The 16,604-nt window shown below is 44.6% G+C and overlaps 1 protein-coding gene across 1 annotated transcript in view; it reads right to left on the bottom strand.

Annotated features, from left to right (window-relative positions):
- BAHCC1 (BAH domain and coiled-coil containing 1) overlaps nt 1–16,604 on the bottom strand; it is a 125,825-nt gene that overhangs the window by 37,216 nt on the left and 72,005 nt on the right. The window contains exon 3 of the mRNA XM_063456302.1: nt 4,250–4,429. Coding sequence (XP_063312372.1) covers nt 4,250–4,429 — 180 coding nt within the window. The remainder of the gene's footprint in view (nt 1–4,249; nt 4,430–16,604) is intronic.

The raw sequence follows: 16,604 nt of genomic DNA on the forward strand, positions 1-16,604 counted from the left end.
TATTTTAAATGCGGTTCGCGATTTACCAACAGAATGGGAGGGGGGGAGGGAACATCGTCCTTTAGGAACAAATAAGTATGTTTCCATCTACACACATACTGGAGACATCACTAAACCACAATGGCAATACGTGCGCCATTCTCCTCTGGATAAATAGTCCCCACTGTATGGAAATTGCTAAATGACAATTTATCATTACTTTGAAATCGGGTGCCCTGTAATTACTTTCAAAGAGGCAGCCCACTGAGAACATGGCGTAAGGGGGGGGATGTGAATGGATTGTATATTTTTAGAGGGGGGGGTGGGAAGGTGGACTCCTTCCCTGAAAATGTACAATTTATAGCCAAGATGTCCAGCCGTTTTGGTGGCGTATTTTTAGATCGACGTGCTGGAGGAGCAGAACCCGTATAATCATATAAGCAGAAGTTGACAAATGGAGCCCGTTGACCACCGATTTGGGCAATGTTGAAGATCACTTGTGGTTAGCGATAATATGCTGCACTGTTAACCTTTTGTAGTCTGGATTCCCTGGAAACATTGTAGCAGAATTGCTATTTAAGTTGATTAACATAGATAAAGTTAAAAAACAAAAACATGAGCTTGGTGTCTGTTAAATGGTGTGTAGCCATTCAGGTTCTACGGTAAGCCTGTTCGTGACTCATGGTAGATGCACTCTTGGCTAACAGGAAGTAATATTGACGCTGGATGTGCTAAGGCCGTGATTAGGCAAGGGCAACTGGGAAAAGACGTCTTAGCCCAGGTTTCAACATGCAGCTGGCACAGGGTTCTGGAAGAGTCTTGGTAAATAGCTGAGCTGCGAAGGGTTAAAGAGACTCTGCCAATCTGGCCTGCAGCTCTTGGAGCAGCGAGGAAGGCTGGGCAGCAGGAAACTCATGCTGAGAAGGGATCAGGAGCAGATGTGAAGGCTGCGCCGTTACTGTGAGAGCCTGGAAAGGGTGTGTGAAAGAAGTGGGTGTAGGACAGAGCTCCAGGATACAAAGCCAGCCAGGCCCCAAATCCAGTCAATCAACTCCAAAATAAAATAAAAAGATAAAAGTCTAAACAAAATAATAAATACATGTTTTACAAAAGGGAGAATGTGGGGTCAGAGAGCGATGGGTTTCAAGTAACTGATAGCATGGGAACTGCTCATTCCGGAACGTAAAATCCCCAAAACGGGCTCTCCACTCCAGAGCCACATCATCTGCGTTCTGAAATGGAGACGCAAGCGGTTAAAGTGACTGTATCGAGGGTTATTAGACAGGCCTGCCTCCTACACACGCTGGACTGGTGTTAACCCTTCGCTGCAGATTGCCACCAATGTTGCCGTCTCCGTTTTCCTACACTGCGTATTAGGCCTCTGGCAAGTGAAGTGTTAAAGGCATGGCCATCTTTTGCCACACCCTGAAGGCTCCCAAATTAGTTCAGTCTCAGAGCGACAGAGACATGCAGAGTTAAAGAAAGTGAGAGCAGGAGGTGGTATTGGCTCGCGGCCCTGGCATCGTGCCCGGCTGCTAGTCTGAAAGGATGCCAGCTGGCTCGCGCCACACCACAACTGCACCCATCCTCCTCCTTTCGTCCTGCACATTCTAAGGAGAGAGGAAAGGGGGAACAAAAAGTCAAGAAAGAGAGGGATACAAACAAAACAAAGAGATACCGGCGGGGGCTCGGGGGGAGTCCGATTCGAACTGGAAGTTAATACACTAAAAATAACACGAGTCGCCACACACTGCTGTATACAGTCTGACACTGCAATTTGCGATGTGCCATCTATACATACACAATGACACATGCCGGCGCCCCATGGTGATAAACCGAGCACACTGCACTCGGACAGCGCACAAACACACAATGATGAACACATGAGCATTGTAATGACACAATAATATACGCCGAAACACACAAGCCAAATAGCTGTAATGATACCACGGCTCCACCCAGCGCCCTCCAGGCGAATACTGTTTGTCCTCACACAATGGGAGTTTTCACCCACTGGCAAAACGGACTATCAACACCTAGATGAGAGAATCATCTGTCTTCTTAATATCACTGAACCCTCCGGGCATCATCACTCACTCGGCACGTACAGGAAAACCCGCTGGGGTACACAGAGGTCCGATCCCATGAACATCAAAGAGTTCTGTGGTTACTGCATTCCTACTGACTGTGCAAGAAAATGTCACTGACGGGGAATAATTCTCTGAGCTCCTCAAGGGATCTTTCTGATTGAAACTGCTTTGGGTGTGTGACTTATAGTAATTTCATTTCTATGTATATACAGGCGGAAGAGACATAAAAGAGACAAACGGTGAATATGACAATGGCTGCACTAGAGCTCTGCGTTCACGTCATATTACGACACGACAACGTGAAACGCAACTAAACGGCAAACACCAAGTAAATACATGTGCTAAATGACATGCTATAGGCGGTGACTTTGCTATGCGTGGCGTGTTAGTACATAACGTGTAAAAAGCTCAAAGGAGATCCGTCAACATCATTCCATCTACTTCTACTATGGTACTATAAAGCGTTACAGAAACTGCAACACTCTAATATATTTACTCGCAAACAAAACTTTGTTTCTCTTGTCACTGCACAATGAAAGGATTTCTCCTTTGGCCTATGCTTCCTATTGGCTAACGTGGTCGTACCTGTCTGTAGGGGGTGAGGAGGTGGGGGTCAAAAAAAGGCTCCATACATACAGCTGTTTGAAGCAAATGAAAACTTGATGCATTTCATGGGGGGTGGGGGGGAAGGATAACTTTTATTCAATATAAATATATGTATCAAGTCAAACACTCATGTGGCCGGGAGTGCGAGAGACGGAGAAATAAAAGAAACTCTTTATTAAACCCCCCTTTAAGTTTATACAAAAAATCATCACAAAAACAAATAGACATTTTCTAACGGTTGTTATAATTTTAATTGTGTAAATGTAATCTCTTTATGAATATAGAATTTTTTTTTTTTTTTTTAAAAGGGTGGATGTGACATTTACACAGCAAATTCACTTTGCAACCGTCTGTCTATTAAAATGTAGACTTGATCCGGGTGCATTCTAAGAGCACAGGGATATTCTGTATCTCGATAAATGAAATCCGAGCACAAGACACGCTAATAATGCGGACAAGATAACCTCTGATGTCATGACCCCTGCGTGTTGATAAGCATCTGGCCTTGCAAGTCCTGCATGCAATGCTGTCCAGCAGGTTTCTGATGGGGAGGAGATGGGGGTAGCGGTGGGGCAGGGTTAAAGTTTAGACAGACTGTGGTTGTTGAAATTCCATCCAGAAGAGGTGAGAAGAGACAGGATGATGATAGAAAGGGTGATGTAGCAACAACTTTCTCTGGCAGTGGTACAAATGTACCAGGAGATGAAAGATAGGAACGAAGGGGGGTGGGGGGTTCTCAACTTTAACTCTTGGAGAATGAGCGCTCCGTTACACCTTGTGTGACACAATCCCGTTTTAAGGTGAGGCTTGTAAATGATGTAGAGTATGTTGCCAAGTAGATCAATCCATAGATTCTGGGCAACGACAATTCTAGCGTCAACAAATGAAATGGCACTGGGCAGAAATGTCACCAAGATGTCAGATCCTGTATCCACATATTACCAAGTGTTCTTCGGTCAATCTGTCACTGCTTTTATCGGCATTCATTCTATTTATCCCACCTTCTTCTGCCTTGTGCTTTTTGTTATTCAGTCAGTGTAATTCCTTTACATTTAGTTTAAAAGCCATTGTCCCTCAGGAAGCTTAGAGTTCAGATGAGTAACGTTTTACACCCATTCTATTTACTCCCCCCTGTAATGCTGATAGAAGCGATTCCTTCCACGGAAGGGTGGATCATTTTTATGGCCAGAAGTAATCATAAAATTGATATTACACATAGTTAAGATGGCTGCCTATACGTGAGTAACGATAAACTGTCTGATTCATACATATCGGCTGCTTATAACTGACCACAACTTTACTTGGGTTTGTTAAACATTTATTTTCATGAATTATATTTAAATAACACCAAAAATGTCTCTGGGAGATTTTCTAAATATAACAAAGAGTGCTCGTGTTGTGTGCCAACCATTTCCAGATAATAAAAACAAATATTCGGATTTCTCCTGTGCTCCACATTGAGTGGAGGAACGGAAACAAAGTTTTGGAACGTTCGCTATATAGAGGAGTAAATGTCGCCATAGTAATATACACAGTACATGTAATATTCTCATAACTTCAGCCCCATCACTAACCTTCATGGGAGTGAGAGAACCAGATCTGGGAGGTGCCGGCTCCATGGGGACCTCTGTAGGTTGTTTCTGAGGGGGAAGATGATGCCCCTGTAGGGTGCGCTGTTGCTGCAGAGCCCAGGCTTCCGCTCAGGAAACTGCCCATAAAGGAGGGTGAGGAGTTTGCCATCAAACCGCTACCAGCTAGAAGATAAACAGAAAGTGGTGTTAGGGAGTTTAGATTTGCCATACCAACGCGTTTCGCAGACTTGTACAATGGTACTATACAAACATGGAGCACTAAACAGAATTATGGGAATCGATAGCGGATAACAACTTGTTAGATGCAATGTACCATTGGCATAAAGAATTCAATGTAACAGAATCCGTGATATAAAAATTTCATGTAAACACAGAGTGAAACCAAATGTAACATAATCCAATCATAATCCAAAGATTTTTCCACCCCATTACGATTACAGTTTCTACAAACATTTAGCCATGCGCCTGCATCCCTCCCCCCCCCCCACCCCTCATAGCCCGGCCAGCAGGTGATATGTATTGTTAACCTAGAACACATTAACCATTGAAATGGCAGACTAGTACGATGTAGAGAGCCTCCATAGAGGTTGTGGCCAGTGCGCATGTTTCAGGAGTTTAATATAAGATCAGAATGTAGGCGTGGATTACATATAAACTGCTTTAAGCTAAGATTATTAGGCACTTAGTATCTCTCATAGATTGTCCAGGTGGAGTCAGCCAGATGTTATTGGACAATTCCCGTAACGCTCTGCCAGCTGGAAGGAATGGTGCTGGAACCTGGCAGGGAATTACCGGAGTTTCAGTCCAGCAATGGCCAATGGGACGCAACTGGCACATCCAAAGCAGCATTCCACAACAGAGAGCTCATTTGGTTATTGCACCAACTGTTCTGTGCGCTGGGATGTTGACACTAGCCAGGCATTGCCCTCCAACTATAGCAAACTGTTATTGCCCAGGCAGTCAGAGCTTCATATAGCACACCTACCCTGATTGGTACACGAATTTATAATAAATATATACGTGATCGATAGGAGAATGCAAAGAACCAGAGAAAGCCAGTTGGAAAATCGAGAGGAATGATACATGTGCACCGAGCACAGGGTGTAGCTAGAATTATTGGCCGCTCAGGCAGGTTCTCCCCTTCACTCCCAGCCTTCAGGGCGCTATTAAAATATCACATCTTCAAGGAAACCTCTCTAGCTCCATCACCCCCTCGGCAGCTCCGTCCAGCTGTTGTTGTCACCTGACTTCGTTGGGAGAGGATTCCAGATGTGATCCTCCCAGTCAGCTGTCAACACTTCCTTCCAACTCGTACAAACCCTCCGTCACTACTCAGAATGTACCTTTCCTTAGATTGCAAGCTCTTTGTACAACAGATCCAGGTATTACGTCCCCTAGTGTGAGATGTGGTGCAGAACATGTCATAACAATTATATAGCACCAACATATTCCGCAGCGCTGTATAATACGTTAAACAAGACAGTTAATAGACGATTGTAAGGACCACGACTGTGAAGATTATATCACCCCTTGTTCCAGGGGTCAGGGGGTAAGAAATAACACTGTATAGTGCTTCACATCACAGACCATTACCTTGGGATCGAATTGGCCATGCCAAGTAGAAATTCACTCCTTATAAATGTGCCACGGACTCGCCAGGCTTGCAGTGGCCAGTAACTTTTAAGGCTGGCTAGTAGCACAAGTCTAGAAATGTTAAGCCCTGATCTCACACAGTTTTTTTTTCCCTGAATTCCATACACAGCTATTGATAACTCAAGCCTGGAAACAATTAACGGGCAATGACCTCTGAAAAGTAACTGGAGTTGCCGTCTGGCAGCAGGTTCCTAATTTGCCCTGTTTTAATATCACCTCTGACAGCCACAGCTCAGTACAGAATATTATAGCTCTGCTTCCTTCCAATTCCACTTTATTACGCATTAATAATAAAAATCCTGGCACGGTGGCGTCTGCAGCCTGCGTTAAGGCAGTGCCAGCGTGGAGTGCCGTGTTATGTTCTAGGTAAGCAGAGAACGCAGCGCCTGGCGGCGACAGTGGAGGCAAATCTGCCAGCAGTACACTCAGTATGATATCACTGCAGAGTGCCAGTCTGTGCCCATCTATAGTGAGAGCTCCCCCAGACAGCACCCACCCCCCTCTCCCACCCCCCCACCCCCTGAGTGGAGAATTGCTCCCAATTTCAATTCAGATATGGGTCCCTTCATTAACAAACAAAACTGGCAGAGGGGTGTGTGACCAATATCCTGTGTTGTGCCCCTCCTTGAGTACATCAGGGGGATTTCCAAACGGGGAACAGGTCATCCCAGAATGCTTAACTTACTTCTTTGCTTCTCGTTCCAGCTGCCCACCCAACCAGAAAACAATCTCAGTAATGTGTGTGGATGTTAATGTGATTGGCACGTAGCACATCTATCCAATATTACAGGAAATAATAAGGGGATTCAACTATCCCACCAAAGGCACCCCAAAATGCCACGTAACCATCTAAACACGAGTTGGTAACTGAAGGTGTGTAGCTCTCAGTCAATCAATCAATGTAAAATCCATCGTATAAATGGTTTGGCTCTTTGGGGCACTGTAAGGCTAACAATATCACTCCTACAGCTCCATTTAAAGTGAATATTGTAATAAACGATTAATGTAAACAGAATACGTCAGAATGAGGATTCCTATAGAATGACAGCAGAATTTATATTATATTTACACAACTCTGCCGAGGAGCAGCTCCCTGCGTTCACTACCCATTATGCAATCAAGCGTTTCCTCCGGTCTTTACTGAACCTGCTCTATGAGTATGTTGTCTTGATTCGGCGTGTCTCTAATTTGTAATCCGAGCCCTCCTTGGCTAACCGATACGGAGAAGATTATCGCTGAGTATTTGGGATCGCAGTCTGTGACGATGGTCGAAAAGCAGTGACTTACCCCAGAAGAACATGGTGTAATAAGCGTTCGGATAACCTCCCTTAACGCTTTATCCCATTCACCGCGAGGGGCTGTTAAACAAGTCCATCCGGGGAAGAAACAGGACCTGGCAGCCCAGCAGCAGCCGTTCACAGGAGAAAATACTAGAGGAAACAGTTCCACGCATCGTAAAATGAAAGTTTTATTGTGAACTCATATGGTGGGGATCTCTCCTGGGACAGGAGTTCTGGAATCATAGACACAGTAACCCTTTCACTGCCAAGCCAGGCCCTGCAAAAACCACATTGTTTGCCATAATAGCATACTGCTGCACAACACACCGCAGGCCCCTCTGGTCTAAAAGGGGTTATTCGATCTACAGCTGGCAGTGACAAAACGATGGCTTTTATGCAAAACTCCCCCCTTGGGCAGCATGTGTAGGAGCAAAAAAATATTTAAAAAAAAAACAAAAACACACACAGAAACCAATTTGCGTCTGATATAAAACAGGTCTGGGCTGCTGGTGATGGGAGGGAGGGGGTCCTCCTACACTGCCAAACTTTCCCTCCTAGATGCTTTGGAAATGAGTGTCCCAAATGTGGTTTTGGGGGGGTGGGGGGGGGGGTTGAGCTGCTCTCTTTTCCCCCTGTGAAGATTTCACGGTTACCAACGGTTCATCAATAAAGCAGGAAGAGTCTTATTAGGGAGCTTTCTAGGCACTGAGAATGTTTAATCGCAGTTCTGGCAAAGTTCTGAATTTAGATCTGAACTAAGTGGTCGCCACAGAGTAACGCTGTCCCAAGACGCCAACATTATCTGCAGCGCAGCGCAACAGAACCATGTTTGATGTGCTTGTGGTTGTCAGCCAACGTGTGAATTGTTGGCAATAGAAAGTGAATTTCAAATTTGAGGCCAAACTGAAAACACGGGAGAGATTCTCCACATCAGCCATGTGTTTATTTTGACCTAAATCTTGAAATTCACTTTCAGTTCCCAACAATTAACCAGGCCTCCTCGCCAGCTGGAGGCAACACCAATAATGTGACCAGGACACCATCTTTAATGTGTTAACTCTCCGAGTGCCGCACCACCCTATATTTAATGTGCTTATTCCAGCAGTGACTGGGTCAACAGGTTGAAACAGGCCTAATTTATCTCTGGGCATATCTTTGGCAGAATTAAGAGCAGAGCCCAGAAGGGATGGTACAGGCAGGCTGGCACGGCCTGGTGCTGAAAGAGGTTTTCTAGGGCAAGGTGAAGGTGTGAGAATAGGCAGACGTGTTCTCACTTTTAATAGCGATTCTAGGTGAGTGAGACAAATCCCAATCCAGTGGCAAGTTCCGTGGGTAACATATTCACCCGCGTGTCTTATGCACCACCACCAGTGTGGACACACAAAGCGTCAAACTGCACGTCGCCAGCAGGTTTTAACCATCGTTGTCCTCAGCCGATTACTGGTTAAGGATGATGGGAATGGATTTGAAAAAAATGAAGAGGCACATGTAAAGATGGGTGAAATATTTAGAGAAAAAAGAGAGAGAGAGAGAGAGAGAGAGAAAAAAATTCTTCTTTCACTTGTGAGAATTCTCGCAATAAACAAACAAAATTGGCATCATCAAAATAAACAGACCGAACTGGGTCACTGAAAATATCTGAGGTTTTCAATGTGTTTCCTGCTCCCATTACACTTACCGTAATTAAGATTATTTTATTATTATCTGTGTTACTGAATACATTCCGACACAATGCTAAAATATTCTTAACGTTATGGAACAGTTTTTCACGGTAAAAGTAGAAATCCCCTTTCACATATTAAAAAAGAAATTAAAAAATATTCTCCCAGCCCTAATAAGATGTGGCCAGCAAAGCGTTAGCATGCAAAGGGTTAAACCAACATAATATCTCATTTACAGATTACTAGAAAGACTTTAGAGGCGAGGACGAGCGGCTACAGTAAACAAATCCACAGGAATATTCACTAAAGTGAGATTTGTTTGGAATACAAAGAGAATTCCCTTTAAGCCCAAAGTAATCGAACTGAAAACACGGATGACTTGGGAAATTCTTTAAGTTCTACTATTTGGGCCTTACATTTGAAATTGAATTTACTTTGAACTGCTGACAGTTCTCGTTATAAGGAATAACTCTGACTGAATCATAGAAGAAAGATAATAAAAATCCACATTGGTGAAAAAACACTGATTTAGAATATGTACCAGCACGCCTTGAGCTAAAGGGAAAATATTGACTAAAATTATAGCAACCTCTTCAAATAGCCCCCTTTCTCACCAAGATTATATTTGTCATTGTCATTTTAACTGAATATCCCTCTCCTGCCGTGTGGGAAGTCAAAATAAAACCAATCTGGTAATAGGCTTAAACCAGGACTTTGTATTGCTTGACTTGGGTAGAGGTGGCGGTAATTTTGCCCAGGGGTGCCCAGGCTGTTGATGCTTTGTTGGGTTTAGCTGCCTTCAGAGAGGCGATAACCAAGGACGGAGGGTACGAGGGATGAGACGCAGCGGTTGTGAGAACAGACTTGGTGCCAAGGGTTAGTCAGCATAACAGGCAGCACAGTATTCCCAGCGCTAACAGGTCTGTTTTTAGCTGGCCTGGTATTTGTGTTCTGGGATCGTCATTATTTAACCGGCTCTATGAATCCAGAACCGACTGTAAGGAACATTAATTTATTTTTCTCTGCCATGGCCTCAAAATAGTTCTGGGCAACTATTAGTGCCACCTCCAGTAAATACCGCTGGCACAGACTGTCCGCCCGCAATGTGCCAGCTAAAGAGTCATCCACACAGCATGGCTTAGTATCGGGGTACCTACCTCATGTCAATGCATGCAGCACTGCTTAGTATTGCGGTACTAACCACAGTACATACAGCACGGCTTAGTAATAGGGTACCTAACTCAGTACATACAGCACTGCTTAGTAATAGGGTACCCGCCTCATGTCAGTGTATACAGCACTGCCTAGTATTGGGGTACCTACCTCATGTTAGTGTATACAGCACTACCTTGTATTGGGGTACCTACCTAATGTGAATACATACAGCACTGCTTAGTATTGGGGTACCTACCCCGTGTCAGTGCATACAGCACTGCTTAGTATTGGGGTACCTACCCCGTGTCAGTGCATACAGCATTGCTTAGTATTGGGGTACCTACCCCGTGTCAGTACATACAGCATTGCTTAGTATTGGGGTACCTACCTCGTGTCAGTGCATACAGCATTGCTTAGTATTGGGGCACACATACTTTGTCTGCCAGTGTGAGCCCCCATATTATGATAATGTGCAGCCTGCGAGGGGCAGGAATGTGTAGGGTTACGGAGTGCTGTGTGTATATTCTGGTTGTTCTCAATGAGTTGTCCCCCTCCCCCTGGTGTCACTGCCTCCTCTGTTTTTGTACGATGCTTATCTGACTGGGCACTGTGCCTAACCGCACTACACACACACAGAATTCCTAGTGTCATGTACACAAACAACTACACCAAAAGTGTCATCCACGCGCAAGCAATACTCCACTCGTGTACTCTGACACACAGACACATACGGTCAGTGCCACGTGTTCTACAACCAATTGTTTCCTATATTATATATATCACCTATCACGCACGCACACACACCTGCACATGGGATGTATGTGCGTGGGATGTAACTGTGCCTGCGTGAACATTGGACATGGAAAATCTTCCGTGCTCATGGATTTCTAACACTTCTGCAGTGACACACAGATCACACACACACACATATATATATATATACATACATATATATATATACACACACACACACACACACACATTTATACACATCAGCACACATCTCTTTATACGCGGTGCACCATGCTGGCATCTAAGGTCAGGAGGCATATGGCGGAGATTGTGTACATATGGGAGCCTCATTGCAGCCTCCCCCCGCCCGCCACACTCCACAGAGGAAGACGGGAAAAAACACTCCACATTTGCTTCCAGTTACACAGAGAAAGCCTGAGGATCCTATGACAAATCCTGTTATCCTTGTTTTATAGAGGCTGCGAAGGAAGCAGGGGACCAAGCCTCTGAGGCCGTCTGTGGGTTCCTGAGAACGGAGCTTGGTCCTAGGATCCCACACACCCCTCTCTCCCTCCTCCCAAACCTCAACGTGAAGGACCAGTCCCAATGGTTCTCCTCCCGCCTGGTCCTTAAGCCAGATTCCCAGGCTTGGAGTGTAGCATTCACACACACGCACACCCTCCTCTGCCCCTTCACATGACCTGCTCTCCTGCACCAGTGACTGCAGCCAGACATTGGATCCCAGCGACACATTGTATCAGCTCTTCTGACACACATTGTAACATGGAGCAATTAAACTGGGGGAGTGGGGGGGAAAGCGGCGCAGTGTGGCCGGGGTGATTTTCTCTTCATTTTTTCCCCCATAGAACCAGAACCAATGCCAGGTCTTTAACCCTAGCAGTGCTCTGGAAATCCAAGGATTAAATTACACATTTTATGAAATAACATACATCATGATTGCTGAACAGATAACATAAATCATTAAAAAAAATAAACAAGAGCAAACATGAGGGCAGCTTTGAAAACACAAGACATTTTTTTTAATTTTATTTTCAATCCTAGCAGGAGACGCAATGATCTTTTCAGATCTGACCGCCATTACACGTTAATGTTTGTCAGTCTCTCTTAATGCTTAGTACTTGTCCTTAACACTTTCATGTCTGTTAATCTAGAAGTTCTTTGGCGCTTTCTCCCTAAGCGGTGAGTTACTACGTGGCAAAACCAGCACCGTCGCAGTAAGTGGGGGCTTTCATTTTGCAATATACTAAATTTTGAAACTGCGCCATCAGCGTACTCCAGCCGTTTAGCGAAGGCGCCTGTGTCGGAGCTGGGAAGTTATCAATGGTAGAATAAGCATTTTCCAGCTGGCTACACGTCATCGGTCTAAGGGTTTGTAAACTCATGGAGCAGGACCCTCAACCCCCGCTGTTCCTGTACGTCCAACTTGTCTTGTTCAAAATACGTGTCTGTGAGTCCAACCATTGTACAGCGCGACAGAACTTGTTGGCGCTTTATAAATATTCATAATAGGAGTTAAATCTTTATATATCCTTGCAATACAGGCAATAAGGAAAACGCAGATCAAGAGGGTTCAACTAGGAGTCTCCAAACACAATATAACAGAAAGTGAGATAGACAGGATATCTTTACAGGGAATTTTATAATGGATCCAAACCATTTGTAAATAACCTGCAGCTTAACGGAATGAAAACCTAATGCGTATCCTGAATAAGACAGTCCTTTTTTTTTATATATCTTATGGTTTTATATCTAAATCACATCATATTCTCAGATATGAGTGCTCGTGGTTAACCCCGAGATGTCTACCATTGTCACCTATGCTATATTCTCAGCTGGCTAGTCAAAGTGTTGGCCATTATGGCGACATTTACCAAGCTTCACTTCAAGAATAAACTTCTCACGACATTCACAGCGAGCGATGGCAAATCCAGGCTGCCCAGATCCCTACCCATAATAGGGAGAAATATTCTCACAAATAGACAAAAATGGGCTGCAACCATCTGTGTCAGATTCACAGGTTACGACAGATCCAAAAAAAAAAATCCTTAAATTCTAACTGCTCTCATCAGAGGAAAAAGGGGAGTTCTGTAGGTTTGTTAACCGTCTAAGTGCTGCAGAGAGAATGGAAGTTGAGCGGTTAGAGGATAATCTTGGGTCATTGACTAAAGTGTGCGTTGCTGAGGATGCTAAATTTATTTCACTTTTTAGGAAATGATTTATCCCGTTTGCTCTTAATTAGTGTATTCACTTTGAATGGTGCACAATTCACCCTTGACTGAATAACATTTGTGAATGCACCGAAACTCGTGCTTAGTGAATACGCCTTGATTGGTGCGAAAAATGGAACCTTCTCAAGACCTGGTAACAGAATGTCAAGAATTCAGCAATATTTTCCTGTCTTGGGTTCTTCACCGAACTGGAAATGATCAGCAATGGACCAGGGATTAATACAATATTTTCCAAATTGGCTGTTTTAGCCCAAAATGTGTAACTCCCTGTTCATTTCCCGGTTTGGTAAATAAATCCGGTCTAATTGCATTGACAGATGGAGCTGTGGGTTCGGTAGTTGCTGCGATGGGAAGAGTGCTCTGCCAATGAGTGAGCGAGCGGTGATTACACGGACATTCCTGGCTGCTCCGTCACTGGAGATTCCCTGCACTCATCCTGACTCACCTACACAGTTAACTCAATCCCTGCTGACATATCCCATCCAAGGGAGTGACAATTTCTTTCCTATAAAATTCCCCTAATATTGAGTGCTGAAATTTTCTATCCGGCCACCAGGGGGAGTTGAGGATTGAGGGGGAGGAATGAAATCAGAGCAGTCATACAGTGATGGCTAGCCTCTGGCACTGCTGTGGACTGCTGTGGACTGCTTTTCTTATGACTCTCAGGCAATGATGGATACCCTCTGGGACTGCAGCTGGTGTGATATGTCTCCTATGACTCAGGAATTTATATTCATGGGAAATGTACTCCAGAGCAGGGGGAGGCCACATGTTTACAGTCTCTGCAATGAGAATGGATCACAACTCCCAGTGTTATTGGACAAGCGTAGGCTTTATTAGAACTGGATGTGTTAAGAAGTGTGCCTTTCATGGTGGAACTGTCAGAGGGTCGGGAAGGGGTGTGGGTTGGCAGTGCCAGACAGCAGTGGGTACAGCCACAGCTTGTATGCAAATGACCAATCTAACAAGAAGTATATTCACTGTACAGTAAAATTGCTTTCAAGAATATCTCCAACACAAGGTGTCCTGGTGTCTGTGTATTAGGAAGATGTGAGAGGTAGGTGTCCTGATGTCTGTGTATTAGCAGGAGGTGAGAGGTGCGTGTCCTGATATATGTGTATTAGGAGGAGGTGAGAGGTACGTGTCCTGATGTCTGTGTATTAGCAGGAGGTGAGAGGTGCGTGTCCTGATGTCTGTGTATTAGGAGGAGGTGAGAGGTATGTGTCCTGATGTCTGTGTATTAGGAGGAGGTGAGAGGTACGTGTCCTGATGTCTGTGTATTAGGAGGAGGTGAGAGGTACGTGTCCTGATGTCTGTGTATTAGGAGGAGGTGAGAGGTAGGTGTCCTGATGTCTGTGTATTAGGAGGAGGTGAGAGGTAGGTGTCCTGATGTCTGTGTATTAGCAGGAGGTGAGAGGTAGGTGTCCTGATGTCTGTGTATTAGGAGGAGGTGAGAGGTACGTGTCCTGATGTCTGTGTATTAGCAGGAGGTGAGAGGTACGTGTCCTGATGTCTGTGTATTAGCAGGAGGTGAGAGGTACGTGTCCTGATGTCTGTGTATTAGCAGGAGGTGAGAGGTACGTGTCCTGATGTCTGTGTATTAGCAGGAGGTGAGAGGTACGTGTCCTGATGTCTGTGTATTAGGAGGAGGTGAGAGGTACGTGTCCTGATGTCTGTGTATTAGGAGGAGGTGAGAGGTAGGTGTCCTGATGTCTGTGTATTAGGAGGAGGTGAGAGGTACGTGTCCTGATGTCTGTGTATTAGCAGGAGGTGAGAGGTAGGTGTCCTGATGTCTGTGTATTAGCAGGAGGTGAGAGGTACGTGTCCTGATGTCTGTGTATTAGCAGGAGGTGAGAGGTACGTGTCCTGATGTCTGTGTATTAGGAGGTGAGAGGTACGTGTCCTGATGTCTGTGTATTAGGAGGTGAGAGGTAAGTGTCCTGATGTCTGTGGGTGAGTGCTCTTAACCCCTTAAGGACCAAACTTCTGGAATAGGGAATCATGACATGTCACACATGTCATGTGTCCTTAAGGGGTTAAAGGGACACCCACTGCCTAAAAATGTTGTATTTATTTTAAATCTCACTGTTTAGTAGCTATACTGCCCAATTAAAACATGCATTTGATTATAATTTTTTTTTTTAAATGGGGTATATCTAAAAACAACTTGCAAAAGCTGCAGAATTCAGCTAACCCCGCCCAGACTCTCTCTGGCTGTCCAATCACATACTTCTAAATGAGACGTCTTTGCCAGACACGGAGCTAAACAACCAGAGAGTAACAGGGTGTATGATTGACACACCTTTTACAAATGAAGCATTTCAGCCAGCTAAGGTGCTTTAGGGGTCTGGAGTGTCTCTTTAATGTAAAATTCGAGCTGAATTCGTGGGTAATAGAATGTGATGTTATATAAAAGCAGAGTCCGATAGGTTACAGAACCGCAGATCCCATGGTGCTTTGCCCGGTGGAGATGTAAAAGACTACAATAGATCAGGCCACCATTCTCTCCGTCTGTATTAAAGCTGCAGTTCTATTGTAATGGGCTGGTTACGCATTCCTCCGAATAGTCTGTGAATAAGGTAAGCTGGTTTATCCTCATTTTTCTCCCAGCCCTGTGATCATCAGCTAAGCCGCCGAATATTGTTATGGGTAAACAGCAAAAAAAAAATCAAAGCATTCCCTTGAATAAATCAACGTTATCTTTTCCTTTCTAGTTTGTGATAATACAATAAACATCTAATCAGGCACGCCACATCCTGGCACCTGCACGCATGCAGGGCAGACACCTTCTTTTTTGTTATACTAGCGGAAAGAGAAAAAAAGAAAACAAAATGTAAAACCCAAAAGACACAATGGTAGATTGGAAGCTTTTCAATCCAAGACGTAATTCTGGTCAGAAACCGTAGACTTACACAAATGTTCTACATGCACAGACCCACTCTAATGGACTGCACGCAGGCCGCCATATTGTCATAAATAGAACGCTCAGCGCTGTAATGATTACGGTGGCAGTGAACGGTCTGGGGGGGTCACATACAACACACCTTCCAGATTAACTGCCGTTTGTTTGGGTCTGTGTGTGGAGGGGGGTTTACACCACTGCTTCCACACTGAAACATCCAATTAAAAGTAATATTTGTTTGCTAATCTGAACCCCCCCCCCCCCCCCCACCATTAAGACAGAGCTACATAGAGTTGGAAGAAACATATTAAACAAGCCTGTAAGGTTTAAGGACAATGTAGAAGATCCCGCTATGAATCAGACAGCACGCAATGCCTCGTTTGTGTGTGAATAGATTAAATTGGGAAATGTGGGAAAATGCGGCCTGCTTCCACTGGCCATAAACCAATGGTACAACATGCAAGAGTATGGAAAGCAAACGGCAAGCTGTCATAACACAGGGCGAAATACAGCTGGGGGGGTTTATTTCAAATTGTGTAATACAAGGGTGTGGACTAATAATATTAATTGTGAAGCAAGGACTGAAACAATACATAGACCATTATTCTTGCCAGACTGTTTACACGAGTCCCCGTCTCTGTTCCCCCCGCACACTGCACCCCCCCCACTGCCACCTCTCACTATACACCAATGTCCCCCCAGGTC

This window comes from Pelobates fuscus, chromosome 5 (assembly GCF_036172605.1).
Source record: "Pelobates fuscus isolate aPelFus1 chromosome 5, aPelFus1.pri, whole genome shotgun sequence".
In the NCBI taxonomy this organism is placed as follows: domain Eukaryota; kingdom Metazoa; phylum Chordata; class Amphibia; order Anura; family Pelobatidae; genus Pelobates; species Pelobates fuscus.